The 12,956-nt window shown below is 51.0% G+C and overlaps 1 protein-coding gene across 1 annotated transcript in view; it reads left to right on the forward strand.

Annotated features, from left to right (window-relative positions):
* LOC115459014 (F-box only protein 15-like) overlaps positions 1-12,956 on the forward strand; it is a gene marked incomplete at its 3' end in the record, with an annotated part of 142,680 nt that overhangs the window by 107,011 nt on the left and 22,713 nt on the right. The window contains exon 5 of the mRNA XM_030188873.1: positions 406-535. Coding sequence (XP_030044733.1) covers positions 406-535 — 130 coding nt within the window. The remainder of the gene's footprint in view (positions 1-405; positions 536-12,956) is intronic.

The following is a 12,956-nucleotide window of genomic DNA, read 5'->3' on the forward strand; positions in this document are numbered from 1 at the left end:
AGTATCCGTGCCTAATCAGCTATGTTGCGTGATATAGCCGATTAGCAGCTAGCTGAATATCCACGGGTAGGTGCCAATATGCTATTTAATTGGTCAGCAGCCAGTTAAATAGCTTTGAATTCGGGAGAGTGTGTGTTGGGATATATATAGATGTAGAATGTAGATATCTATATCTCTACACACGTGTGTGTGAGAGAGAGAGAGAGAGATTTTCTCTGTCTTTTTTTGAAGTAGGGAAGCATTTCTGCCACTCTGCATCTGCTTTGGTTGTCTTCCCTTTGTCTCTCCCAGATTCGGCCTCCTGTAACTAACTGCATACTGTTAATGTCAGAAGAGAGGTGACTGACAGTACTAACACCAATTTTCTCATTTGTTTTCTGTTTACTGCATGCTATTGCTTCCAAGATTTTGGTGGCGCTCTCTGATTGTAAAGTATGACCTGATGGACCTAGCAAGCAACAGTACAATGATTGGCTGTGACAAGATGGTCAAACTCTTCCGTGTGAATCCAGGACTTTTACTGGGACTCTGGCGGGTAAATTTGTTATTATTACTATTCAAATCCATTTCCAAACAGTTGTGATCTCATTTCTTGCAACCTTCTAGCTAGTGTTTGTCAAATATCTCAGGCATGTAGATACGAAAGGAAAGGGATTCCTTATCTGTGTTTTTAGCAGCTGTCAATTGTATCTTCCCTGTTTAGTAATTCTGATCCTTTTTTCTTTTCATACCAGTACTCACTCATATTTATACATATTCAAGCTATGGGATTTTCAAGCTAGCCTGATCTTTTGTAGCAATCAAAAGTGAAATAGTATTTTTCAACTTCCCTGTCAGTTTAAATTGTGGTTTAAGGAAATAAACTTTAACTTTTTGTTCCAATGAAAAAGTGAAGAGGTACTCTAGGAGCACAGAATCTGCGTAAATTAAAAACAAATTAAATACGGTAGCTAAAGTACCTTCTGCCTAACAGTGATGATTTGAACAGGCATTCTAGTGTCATACTGGAGCTATTCTTTTAAAGAAGGTTACAGTGGTACTCCAGGGTGCTGTGCAGCTATTACTTTGTATTTTAACACTATTAGCAGAAGTAAGGAGTATTTACTGCCATGGAAAAAACAATCAGCCTCAATCTGTGCTCATTGTGCCCCGTTTTCCCTATTAAAGGTATCTGGGGTCTGTTCAGAGCCGATGCATCTCTCCCTATAAGTATACTTCTCTTTCTTTGCTTAAAAGAAAAGGGGGTGGAGTCTAAAGAGCCCTTTTCAAGTATCCCAATCCTTGGCATTTGTCCTGTTTCTGCTATAGGTGAGCCCTTAGGTTCCCTGAGGCCCCGCAAGACCTCAGAGGACAGCCGCGCACCCCGAATCTTCACCCGCGGCGACCGCCGTTCACCAAGGGTTGAGCCCCCAGCTGCAGGCGGCCAGCAGGACTGCTGGAACCGCGGGGTGACAGCCGGCCTGGCTGGTAGTCAGCAACTCAGTCTCTGAAGGGCAGCTAGCAAGGACGGCTAGCACTGAAGAGAGACACAGTCTCTGAAGACAGCTAGCAGGGATGGCTAGCACTGGAGAGGAACACAGTCTCTGAAGACAGCTAGCAAGGACGGCTAGCACTGAAGATGGACCTAGTCTCTGAAGGCAGCTAGCAGGGACGGCTAGCACTGAAGATGGACCCAGTCTCTGAAGGCAGCTAGCAGGGACGGCTAGCACTGAAGATGGACCCAGTCTCTGAAGGCAGCTAGCAGGGACGGCTAGCACTGAAGATGGACCCAGTCTGTGAAGGCAGCTAGCAGGGGCGGCTAGCACTGAAGATGGACCAAGTCTGTGAAGGCAGCTAGCAGGGGCGGCTAGCACTGAAGATGGACCAAGTCTGTGAAGGCAGCTAGCAGGGGCGGCTAGCACTGAAGATGGACCAAGTCTGTGAAGGCAGCTAGCAGGGGCGGCTAGCACTGAAGATGGACCCAGTATGTGAAGGCAGCTAGCAGGGGCGGCTAGCACTGAAGATGGACCCAGTCTGTGAAGGCAACTAGCAGGAACGGCTAGCACTGAAGATGAACACAGTCTCTGAAGAACAGCACTCCGAGATCCACTGTGTCGGCTTCTGACATCTGAAACGGAAGCACTGGAACCCTCCAGTTCCCTTGTTTAAATCTCCCGCCAGTCCGCCCCTTCCCCGGAAGAGGAGCCAATCCCCCCGGCCCAGGCAGGCAAGGAGCGCCTGGATTGGCCGGCCTGCCCTGCAGGCGGAGTCTCAGTTATGGCGCGCCAATCCGGCGCGAGTAGGCGGAGCTTCCTCGCTGGTCCACTCCGGGCCAGGGAGACGTCGACGCCGGCGTGCTCCCTTCTCCGAGGCTGGCGTTCGCTCCAGCGGGTCGCTGGCCTCGGTCCGACCCGCGGTAGCGTCGGCTCCGTCGGCGGTCCGTCTCTGCCGCCTGGACACCGCGAGGCCCGACGACCATCGCTCCCCCCCGCGGGAGCACAGGTAGGGGCCTGGGACAGGACAGTATCCTCCCCGGATGCCCCCTTTTCCCCGGGGCCGGGTTTGGAAGGAAACCGGGCGTGGAAGGCTTTGATCAACTCCGGCGCATATACATTCGCCGCGGGCTCCCAGGAGTTGTCTTCGGGACCAAAATTCTTCCAGGACAATAAATAATATAGCCTTCCCCGCCGCTTCTTTGAATCCAGAACATCCTCCACCTCATACTCCGGATCGGGATCTGCTTCTAGAGCTTCGGTCTCCTGCAGTTGGGGGTGCCATCGAGACCCTCAAACTTTTCAATAGGGAAATATGGAAGGCGTTATGCACCCGTAGGGTACTTGGTAATCGCAACCGGTATGTCACAGTTCCAATTCGCGATTGGATTGCAAACGGTCCAATATACCGAGGTCCCAATCTCCGAGAGGGCACCCGGAGTCTTAGGTATTTCGTGCTTAGCCATACCTTCTGCCCTGGTTGTAATACTGGAGCGGTTCGCCGGTGACGATCTGCGAAGATCTTGTATTTGGCAGCTGTTCTCTGCAATTGTTCTCGGGCCATCTCCCAGACCCTTTGCAGATCTGCCAGAGTTAAATTAACCATGGGGGTCGGAGATCCAGACGGAAAAGGTGCTGGAAGCCGAGGATGTCGTCCTTATACCAAGAAGAACGGAGAGTCTCCCGAGGCCGAGTGGACGCTGTGGTTATAAGCAAACTCGGCCCAGGGGAGCAGGGAGACCCAGTTATCTTGACGCTTGTTGACAAATGCCCGCAAGAACCCCTTCAATGTTTGGTTAATCCTTTCGACCATGCCATTGGTTTGAGGATGGTAGGCTGATGAAAAATGGGTCTCTACCCCCAATGCCGTACACAAGGCCCTCCAGAAGCGTGAAGTGAATTGGGGTCCTCGGTCACTGATGATCCGAAGAGGCAGCCCATGAAGTCGGAAAATGTGTTGAATGAAGAGTTGGGCTAAGGAGACCGCCGAAGGAAGTCCCGGCAAGGGAACAAAATGGGCCATTCTGGAAAAACGGTCAATTACCACCCAAATCACCGTGTGTCCCCAGGAGCTGGGGAGGTCGGTGATAAAATCCATGGATAACTCTGTCCAGGGGACTGTCGGTACGGACAGCGGTTGCAACTTCCCCACGGGGGGCCCAATTACTGGTTTAGTCCGGGCGCATACAAAACAGGTGGTGACGAATTGAAGAATGTCTCGCCTCATCTGAGGCCACCGATACTGTCTAGCAATGAGACGAAGGGTCTTTTGATACCCAAAATGCCCGGCCCATCTGGACGAATGCCCCCATTGCATTACCATCGCTCGATCGGCGGCCGGCACTAATTCCTTCGTAGGAGCGACTTCCCCCGCGGCCGCGCTGAGGCATGCCGGATCCAACATGGGATGGATCTCCTTTGTCTCCTCTGGAACCTCAAATACTCTGGAGAGAGAGTCCGCAGGGGTATTCTGAGCAGCAGCCCGAAAAACCAGTTGAAAATGAAATCTGGCAAAAAACAATGACCAACGGGCCTGTCGGGGATTGAGCCGTTGGGCCTCTTGAAGATACAGCAGATTCTTGTGGTCAGTGATCACCGTGAATCGGTGTTCGGCTCCCTCCAGCAGATGCCTCCATTCCTGCAGGGCTAATTTTAATGCTAAGAGTTCTCTATCCCCTACCGTATAATTACATTCCGCCGGGGAGAATCTACGAGAGAAGAAGGAGCAAGGTTGGCGCCGGCCCTTGGCGTTAACCTGAGAGAGGACTGCCCCGGCCCCCAAAGCGGACGCGTCCACCTCCACAATAAAGGGTTTCTCTGGATCTGGGGCTGACAAGATGGACGCTGAGTTGAACGCCTCTTTTACCTGGCGGAAAGCCACTTGCGCCTCTGGCGGCCAATCCCGGACATTCGTGTGTTTCTTAGTGAGCGCCGTCAATGGCGCTGTCAGTTGTGAATACTGAGGGATAAACTGGCGATAATAGTTCGCGAATCCCAAAAAACGTTGTAGCGCTTTCAATCCCAGCGGTTGCCATTCCCGAATAGCGCGGAGCTTGTCAGGCTCCATCCGCAACCCCTCGGGTAATAGAATGTGTCCCAGAAATGGCAGAGACCGCTGATGAAACGCGCACTTACTGAGCTTGGCGAACAGGCGGAATTGCCGTAACCGTTGCAGCACCGCGTGAACATGCCTCACATGTTCGGCGGGGTCTTTAGAGAAGATCAAGATGTCGTCCAGGTACACTATCACCGTGGAGTTCAACAAATCCTCAAGCACAAAATTGATGAATTGCTGGAACACCGCAGGGGCGTTGCATAGGCCAAACGGCATCACCCGATACTCAAAATGTCCCTCGTGAGTATTAAATGCAGTCTTCCATTCGTCCCCCCGCTGGATCCGAACCAAATTGTAGGCCCCCCGCAGATCCAACTTAGTAAATATCTGGACTCCTTGCAGCCTGTCAAAGAGTTCAGGAATGAGCGGTAGGGGAAACCGATCCTTTATAGTGATGGCATTTAACCGTCGATAATCAATACAGGGCCTCAAGGAGCCATCCTTCTTGGTAACAAAAAAGAATCCGGCCCCGGCAGGGGACGTAGAGGGGCGGATGAACCCTTTCTGAAGATTCTCCCGGATGTACTCTTGCATCACCTTGGATTCTTCCCGGGACAAGGTATACAGTCGGCCCCGGGGTGGCATCGTGTCTGCCATCAATCTAATGGCGCAGTCGAATGACCGATGAGGCGGTAGACTCTCCGCCTCCACTGGGCTGAATACATCTACGAAGTCCCGATAGGCCACCGGCAGGGAGCCCAGATCTGCCCGTGCCTCCTCGGGCGCCGTAGTTAATGCGGGGCTGCCGCCGGTCCGGCCCTTACAGCAGGTCTCCCGACAGGTGTCACCCCAAGACTGGATCTTCCCCCCGGTCCAGTCAATCACGGGACTATGACACCGTAGCCAGGGCAACCCTAGGACCACCGGGTGAATGGTCCGGGACAACACCAGGAATTGAACCTCTTCCTGGTGATCCTCCCCTACCTGAAGTCCCAAAAAGGGGGTGATTTCCGTGACCGGCTGCGGTAAGGTAGTTCCCTGAATGGAAGTGACTTGCAACGCCGGTCGACGAGGAAGCGTAGGCCAGCCCATCTGTAGTAGTAGTTCGTGGCCAATGAAGTTGCCCCCCGACCCAGAGTCCACCAGGGCCCGGGTCTGGATCATGGTCTCGTGCCATCGTAGTGTTAATGGCAGTGTTACCAGGGAATCCGGTAGGGGAGCGGAGTGCCCCAAGACCCCTCCCCTCAAGGTGCCTTGGGGGGAGCGTTTCCCGCCCGAGCGGGACAAGTACGGACAAAATGCCCTGCCTCACCGCAATAGAGGCACAGTCCGTCCCACAAGCGCTTCTTCCGGTCTGAGGGAGCCAGCCGTTGACGGCCAATCACCATCGGTTCCTCCCCATTCCCCTTGGAGTCCCGGTTCCCACGGCGGGGGGACGGGCCTTTACCGGTCTGGAAGGCGCCCTGCGCCCACTTTTGCCGTTCAGCCCGGGCTGTAGCTTGCTCCTGGAACCGGGTATCTACTCGTATACAGAGCGAAATCAGGGCATCCAATTGCCCCGGGACCTCTCGTCCTGCCAATTCGTCCTTGATTCGCTCTTGCAGGCCTTCCATAAAGATTGCCATCAGGGACTCCTGATTCCAATGCAGTTCCGTGGCTAGGGTCCAAAAACGAATGGCATAATCAGCCACCGTCCCCTCCCCCTGTTGAATCCGCAGCAGTTCCGACGCCACAGAAGACGGTCTGCCCAGGAGGTCAAACACCATGCGGAAGCGGCGCTGGAATTCACCGTAATCATCCAAGATGGGGTCCTGTTGTTCGTTTAACGGTGACACCCATGCCAGGGCCTTCCCTTCGCATAGGCCCATGATAAATCCCACCTTACTTTGGTCTGAAGCAAATGCCTCTGGTTGCATCCGGAAGGCCAGGTTGCACTGATTGAGGAACCCCCGACACCCTCCGGGGGCCCCATGATATCGTGCCGGCTCAGGGAACCGAGGTCCCGCGCGGAACACTCCCGAACGGGGAGTCGCTGTGGCCCGGTTCTGTGCCTGAAGCGTGGAAAGTTGAGAGCACACGTTTTGGAGCGCCCCTGATAGGGCGTTCAACTGCTCCTGCTGTTGCTGAAGTACCTTGGCTAGGTCCCGTAGATCAGGCTGCGTAGGCGAGCTCATGGCTTCCGTTTCCTGTCCTGTTTCTGCTATAGGTGAGCCCTTAGGTTCCCTGAGGCCCCGCAAGACCTCAGAGGACAGCCGCGCACCCCGAATCTTCACCCGCGGCGACCGCCGTTCACCAAGGGTTGAGCCCCCAGCTGCAGGCGGCCAGCAGGACTGCTGGAACCGCGGGGTGACGGCCGGCCTGGCTGGTAGTCAGCAACTCAGTCTCTGAAGGGCAGCTAGCAAGGACGGCTAGCACTGAAGAGGGACACAGTCTCTGAAGACAGCTAGCAGGAACGGCTAGCACTGGAGAGGAACACAGTCTCTGAAGACAGCTAGCAAGGACGGCTAGCACTGAAGAGGGACACAGTCTCTGAAGACCGCTAGCAAGGACGGCTAGCACTGAAGAGGGACACAGTCTCTGAAGACCGTTAGCAAGGACGGCTAGCACTGAAGAGGGACACAGTCTCTGAAGACAGCTAGCAGGGACGGCTAGCACTGAAGATGGACCCAGTCTGTGAAGGCAGCTAGCAGGGGCGGCTAGCACTGAAGATGGACCCAGTCTGTGAAGGCAGCTAGCAGGGGCGGCTAGCACTGAAGATGGACCCAGTCTGTGAAGGCAGCTAGCAGGGGCGGCTAGCACTGAAGATGGACCCAGTCTGTGAAGGCAGCTAGCAGGGGCGGCTAGCACTGAAGATGGACCCAGTCTGTGAAGGCAGCTAGCAGGGGCGGCTAGCACTGAAGATGGACCCAGTCTGTGAAGGCAACTAGCAGGAACGGCTAGCACTGAAGATGAACACAGTCTCTGAAGAACAGCACTCTGAGATCCACTGTGTCGGCTTCTGACATCTGAAACGGAAGCACTGGAACCCTCCAGTTCCCTTGTTTAAATCTCCCGCCAGTCCGCCCCTTCCCCGGAAGAGGAGCCAATCCCCCTGGCCCTGGCAGGCAAGGAGCGCCTGGATTGGCCGGCCTGCCCTGCAGGCGGAGTCTCAGTTCCGGCGCGCCAATCCGGCGCGAGTAGGCGGAGCTTCCTCGCTGGTCCGCTCCGGGCCAGGGAGACGTCGACGCCGGCGTGCTCCCTTCTCCGAGGCCGGCGTTCGCTCCAGTGGGTCGCCGGCCTCGGTCTCACCCGCGGTAGCGTCGGCTCCGTCGGCGGTCCGTCTCTGCCGCCCTGGACACCGCGAGGCCCGACGACCATCGCTCCCCCCCGCAGGAGCACAGGTAGGGGCCTGGGACAGGACACATTTGCTTTGTACAGTTCAGAGCCTCCACCCCCCCCCCCCCCCCCGGTAAGAAGTATAATGCATTTGTTTTATATTTAACTGGGAGTGGGGGAGATTGTCCTGCCTGTTGGCATAAAGATAAGTGCTTGCTTCAAAAAATAGTCCACACTCAGGCTCATTTTCGACACAAATCGGAAGATGGGCGTCCATCTCACAGGGTCGCCCAAATTGGTATAATCGAAAGCCGATTTCGGGCATCCCCAACTGCTTTCCGTCGTGGGGACGACCAAGGTTCACGGGGGCGTATTGGAGGCATAGCGAAAGCGAGACTTGGGCGTGCCTAACACATGGACATCCTCGACCCATAATGGGAAAAAGAAGGGTGTCCCTGACGAGCACTTGGACGACTTTACCTGGTCCTGTTTTTTTTACTACCAAGGCACAAAAAGGTGCCCGAACTGACCAGATGACCACCGGAGAGAATCGGGGATGACCTTCCCTTACTCCCCCTCCCACCCCACAAAACCATGTTTAAAAATGTTGTACAGTTGTGGGTAGTGGGTTTTGGGGGGCTTAGCACACAAGGTAAGGGAGCTATGTACCTGGGAGCAATTTGAAGTCCACTGCAGTGCCCCCTAGGGTGCCCGGTTGGTGTCCTGGCATGTCAGGGGGACCAGTGCACTACGAATGCTGGCTGCTCCCACGACCAAAGGGCTTGCATTTGGTCGTTTCTGAGATGGGCGTCCTTGGTTTCCGTTATCACCAAAAATCAGAAACGACCAAGTCTAGGGACGACCATCGCTAAAGACGACCTAAATTTCAGGATTTGGGCGTCCCCGACCATATTATCAAAACGAAAGTCATCTGGATTACTGCAACGCACTGTATGCTGGCTGTAAAGAACAGACTATCAAAAAACTCCAAACTGCCCAAAATACTGCCGCCAGACTCATATTTGGAAAAACAAAATATGAAAGTGCAAAACCCTTAAGAGAGAAACTTCACTGGCTCCCACTTAAGGAACGCATTGCGTTCAAGGTCTGCACGATTGTACACAAAATCATTCACGCATACGCCCCAATCTACATGCTAAACCTCTTGGACCTACCCCCAGAAACGCCACAAGATCATCCCGCAAATTTCTCAATCTGCACTTCCCCAGCTGCAAAGGACTAAAATACAAGCTGATGCATGCTACGACCTTCTCTTACATGAGCACGCAGTTATGGAATGCACTTCCTACAGACCTGAAAACAATCAACGAAATAACTATCTTTCGCAAATCTCTGAAAACATATTTCTTCAACAAAGCCTAGAATGAGAACTGATAATCTCACTAACCCACCTCACCAACCCACTCAGTTATGAAAGCCCACCTTTTTTTTTTTTTTTGCTGAGAAATCATTTTTGTGTGTTTGTTTATCAATTTTAACAATCATAATATATACTTATGAATGATAACAAATCAAGAAATCATTTAACAGAAAATAAAAGCATTATACATTCCTCAAGGATTTCGAACTATCGTCCACAAATTTAAGTAATTGATCTAAGACTTGAGAAATTTCAATACTTATATATAAAGCACATTCACAAAGTAATTAAATCAAAAGAACAGCTTAGTTCCCGAGCGGTTAACTCTAATCTGCCATACAGTGTTGCATATGTGACTAGACTTGTACATTAACCCCTTCCCTGTTTATTAAAAAATCTTCCAACTGTTTTGGGTCAAAAAATTGATATTGCTTAGACTGACATTTTATTCTACAAACGCATGGAAATCTCAGAAGGAAATCTGCACCTATTGGTATTACCCTAGGACGTAGGGATAAAAACATCCTATGTCTTTGTTGGGTATCCCTAGCCAAATCAGGAAATACTCTAACCTTTGAACCCATAAATAGAGAATCCAGATGTCTCAAGGAAAGTTTAAGAACTGCGTCTCTATCTAACTCCAATGCAAAGGTTACCAGTAATGTAGTTCTCCGAGTTATAACCTCTAGGGAAGACTCAAGGAATGCCGTAAGATTCATCGCACCATGCATTTGTTGGTTATCTGATGGTTTCATATCCATTTGGATATAATAAGCACGAGTTATTGGTGGCAAAGAATTCTCCGGCATTCCCAGTGACTCCATTAAATATTTTCTAACCATTTGAATTGGCACAACCAAAGGGGACCTAGGAAAATTTATAAACCTTAAAGTCAGTCTCTTAGGTTGGTTTTCCAAATATTCCAAACGTCTTGAGGTGAAATTATTGTCTTTAAAGTTTGTCCCACAAGTTCAAATTTCTCAACTTTTTCAGACAGCTTTCTAACCTCAGAGGCTTGGATTGTACTAGTTTGAATCTGATTCAGTGCAGTCTCTGAAAGTGTTTTAATTGTCTCTGTATTTTTCAAAATTAAGTTTTGTAAAGCAGATTGGGTGGATGAAGTCAAGTCCCACAGTGACTCTAATGTCACTACAGCAGGTTTTTCTAACTTTCCCAATGAAAAATCCGGGAGGGGGGCCTTAGAAGCTTGTTCCAGGGTACTCACTGTTTTTTCCAAAACCTGAGCTGGTGTTAGTCCCGTTTCAGCTTGAAAATTGGCTCCAGTTGTCAGCTCGTGCAGGCTCCCTCCCTGTTCACCTTGCTCTCCTCCGGAGGCCATGGCGCCAGGACTTGCATCAAAAGCTTCCCTTCCGGGTTGTGGGGGTGCTGCACGCTCGATGGGGCTTAGGGAAGCCCCGTCTACACTGCCGTCTAGCGTTGAAACGCCAGCTCTGGCAGAGGGAGTCGACGCCAACTCGGGGCTGGATCCAGCTCGAAAATGGTCCAGCGTTGTCTGGCGCGGTTGGGGCATTCCGCCCAGGACAAGGGGAGCCTCCTGGACTTTACCTCTTCTCTTGCCCATCAGAAGACGGGCAAGGCACTCGTGCAAGATTAGGCTGTCCACAGATTCAGAGCGCGTCTGTTTAGGCTGTTCTGACCGTCGCCATCTTGGATCATGAAAGCCCACCTTCTACACCTACCTTAATCATGCCCTACTTTCTTCTCTCTTCCCCTACTTAATCTCTACACCATACTAACTGTATCTGATATCCTGGTTTGACAGTGCTAACAAAAATATGTAAGCCACATTGAGCCTGCAAATAGGTGGGAAAATATGGGATACAAATGCAATAAATAAATATCTTCTAAAATTCCCCATATCTAACAGGCCTCTAGTTCAGTTGGAAGCAAATTCTATAATTTAGGACCCGCACAGGATAACACCTGATTCCTAGTCCTTTCAAGTTTAACCAGACTCAGAAGACTCGCAGGCAAGTGCTGATACTGAGAATATAAGTGTTTCATTGGCTGATAAGGGCATATTGACCCAGATGAAAGTAATGGAGTTTGTTGGCTCAACTGTGTTAAGAATCAACCAGAGGACCTTAAAGCGAACCCAGCACTCAGTCGGCAAACTGATGTAACACAACTTGGAAGTTTGTTTCACCCAGATAGTTTCAAATCTCTCAACATCTTTAACTAATAAAATGGAAGTTTTATTACTGACATCAACTGAGGCTTAAATAGCAGCAGCAAGACATTCACAATGCCCTGATAGCACATCATTGCACAACTTGAGTGCATGACCATTTAACTTGACAGGAATGGGAAGAGTCGCTGCAGAGTTAATGTTCAATACTAGCAACTCAGTCTTACGCAGATTTAAGCTGAGATTTTCAACGGCCAGCCAGATCCCTCCAAGATTCCTGCTTCTTTGGAAGCTATTGTTCAGCAGCTTGGGCTACCCGGTCCTTTAAACACAAAATTGAATACTGAGGTGCTTCTGACACAGTCCATTTTAGGATAATGTAAACTTTCAATAAAGGACAAAGCTGACTTCTTTTGGTGACCAGCAGCATTACCACACATTTCCAGGTGATAGTAGTTAAAGAATTTCATGGCCTTTAATATTTGCTTATTCATTTTAGTGGCAGTCTGGCAGAGGCAGCCCTATCAATCCAACATGATCATAGTGTATGAGGGACTTTTGATAAAGGCGCTTCTCAGTATTTTTTGTTGCTTACCGGATCCTGAGTACAATTGTGCCCCATTCTGACAGAGGGGAAGGCGTCCAGAATGACTTTCATTAATTTGACAGCAGCATTTTAATGAATTAGTTTAACATGGCACTGTAGCCAGAAAATGGTAATCAACATGAGTATAATATTCCTACCAAGAAGAAACTGCAGCATAATTTTGATCATAGGGATGATCCAGCTATTGATGGTAATGCTAGTTGACAGAGCTCCAGAAAGCATTTGATCCTGCTGTTATGGCTCTTAACATTGTTGAAGTGCCTGCTGTCTAAGAAAGAGGTAACAATAGGAAGAATGGGCCCACTAGTGTCTGAGAAGTTTTGAGTCTATGCAAGGTGCATTTTAAAAGAACTGGGAATCATTTTAACCTTATCCAACCAAACAAAAATGGGCAGAATTTGATTTAGCTGTGCAGTGTCCTTCTTAGTCTGAGATGTAACATAGTTGACTTGGCACCTATCCTATATAATAATTTGCACCATGAACATTCCATGAAGCTGCCTGGGCCCATGCCTCCATTCTGATTGGCTGTGCCTGGGACTGAAGCCTTGGATGACGACATCCAGAGAGCCCAAGCAACAGCAGTGCGGGCCCGGCCCCAGGCAGCTTCATTGAACGTTCATCTTGCACTCCCAACGTTGGAGGAGCAGTTTCAGCCCTTCGCCACACCCCCCCCCCCAGGGTGCCACTGCTTTCCCCCTCTACCCCCCCCCAAGGTCGCCGCAGCCACTGCTCCACCCCCCACCCCCGAGGTCGCCGCCGCTCCCCCCCTCCGTCCGACGTCAGCTGCCATTTCCGGCCACTGCTGCTTCTCCTGTTCAGCAGCAGCGGCCGGTACAAAAACAAAAAAAGCAACTTAAACCTGCAAAAATGCTTTTAAAAAGGAAGCGGGGCACCGCAGGCAGCCATCAGGCATTGGCTGTCAGCTCTGCAGCCGCTCCACCTCTCACATCGCTGCGCTCCTCCGGGGTTCTACT

The sequence above is a fragment of the Microcaecilia unicolor genome, unplaced genomic scaffold (genome assembly GCF_901765095.1).
Source record: "Microcaecilia unicolor unplaced genomic scaffold, aMicUni1.1, whole genome shotgun sequence".
Classification (NCBI taxonomy): Eukaryota; Metazoa; Chordata; class Amphibia; order Gymnophiona; family Siphonopidae; genus Microcaecilia; species Microcaecilia unicolor.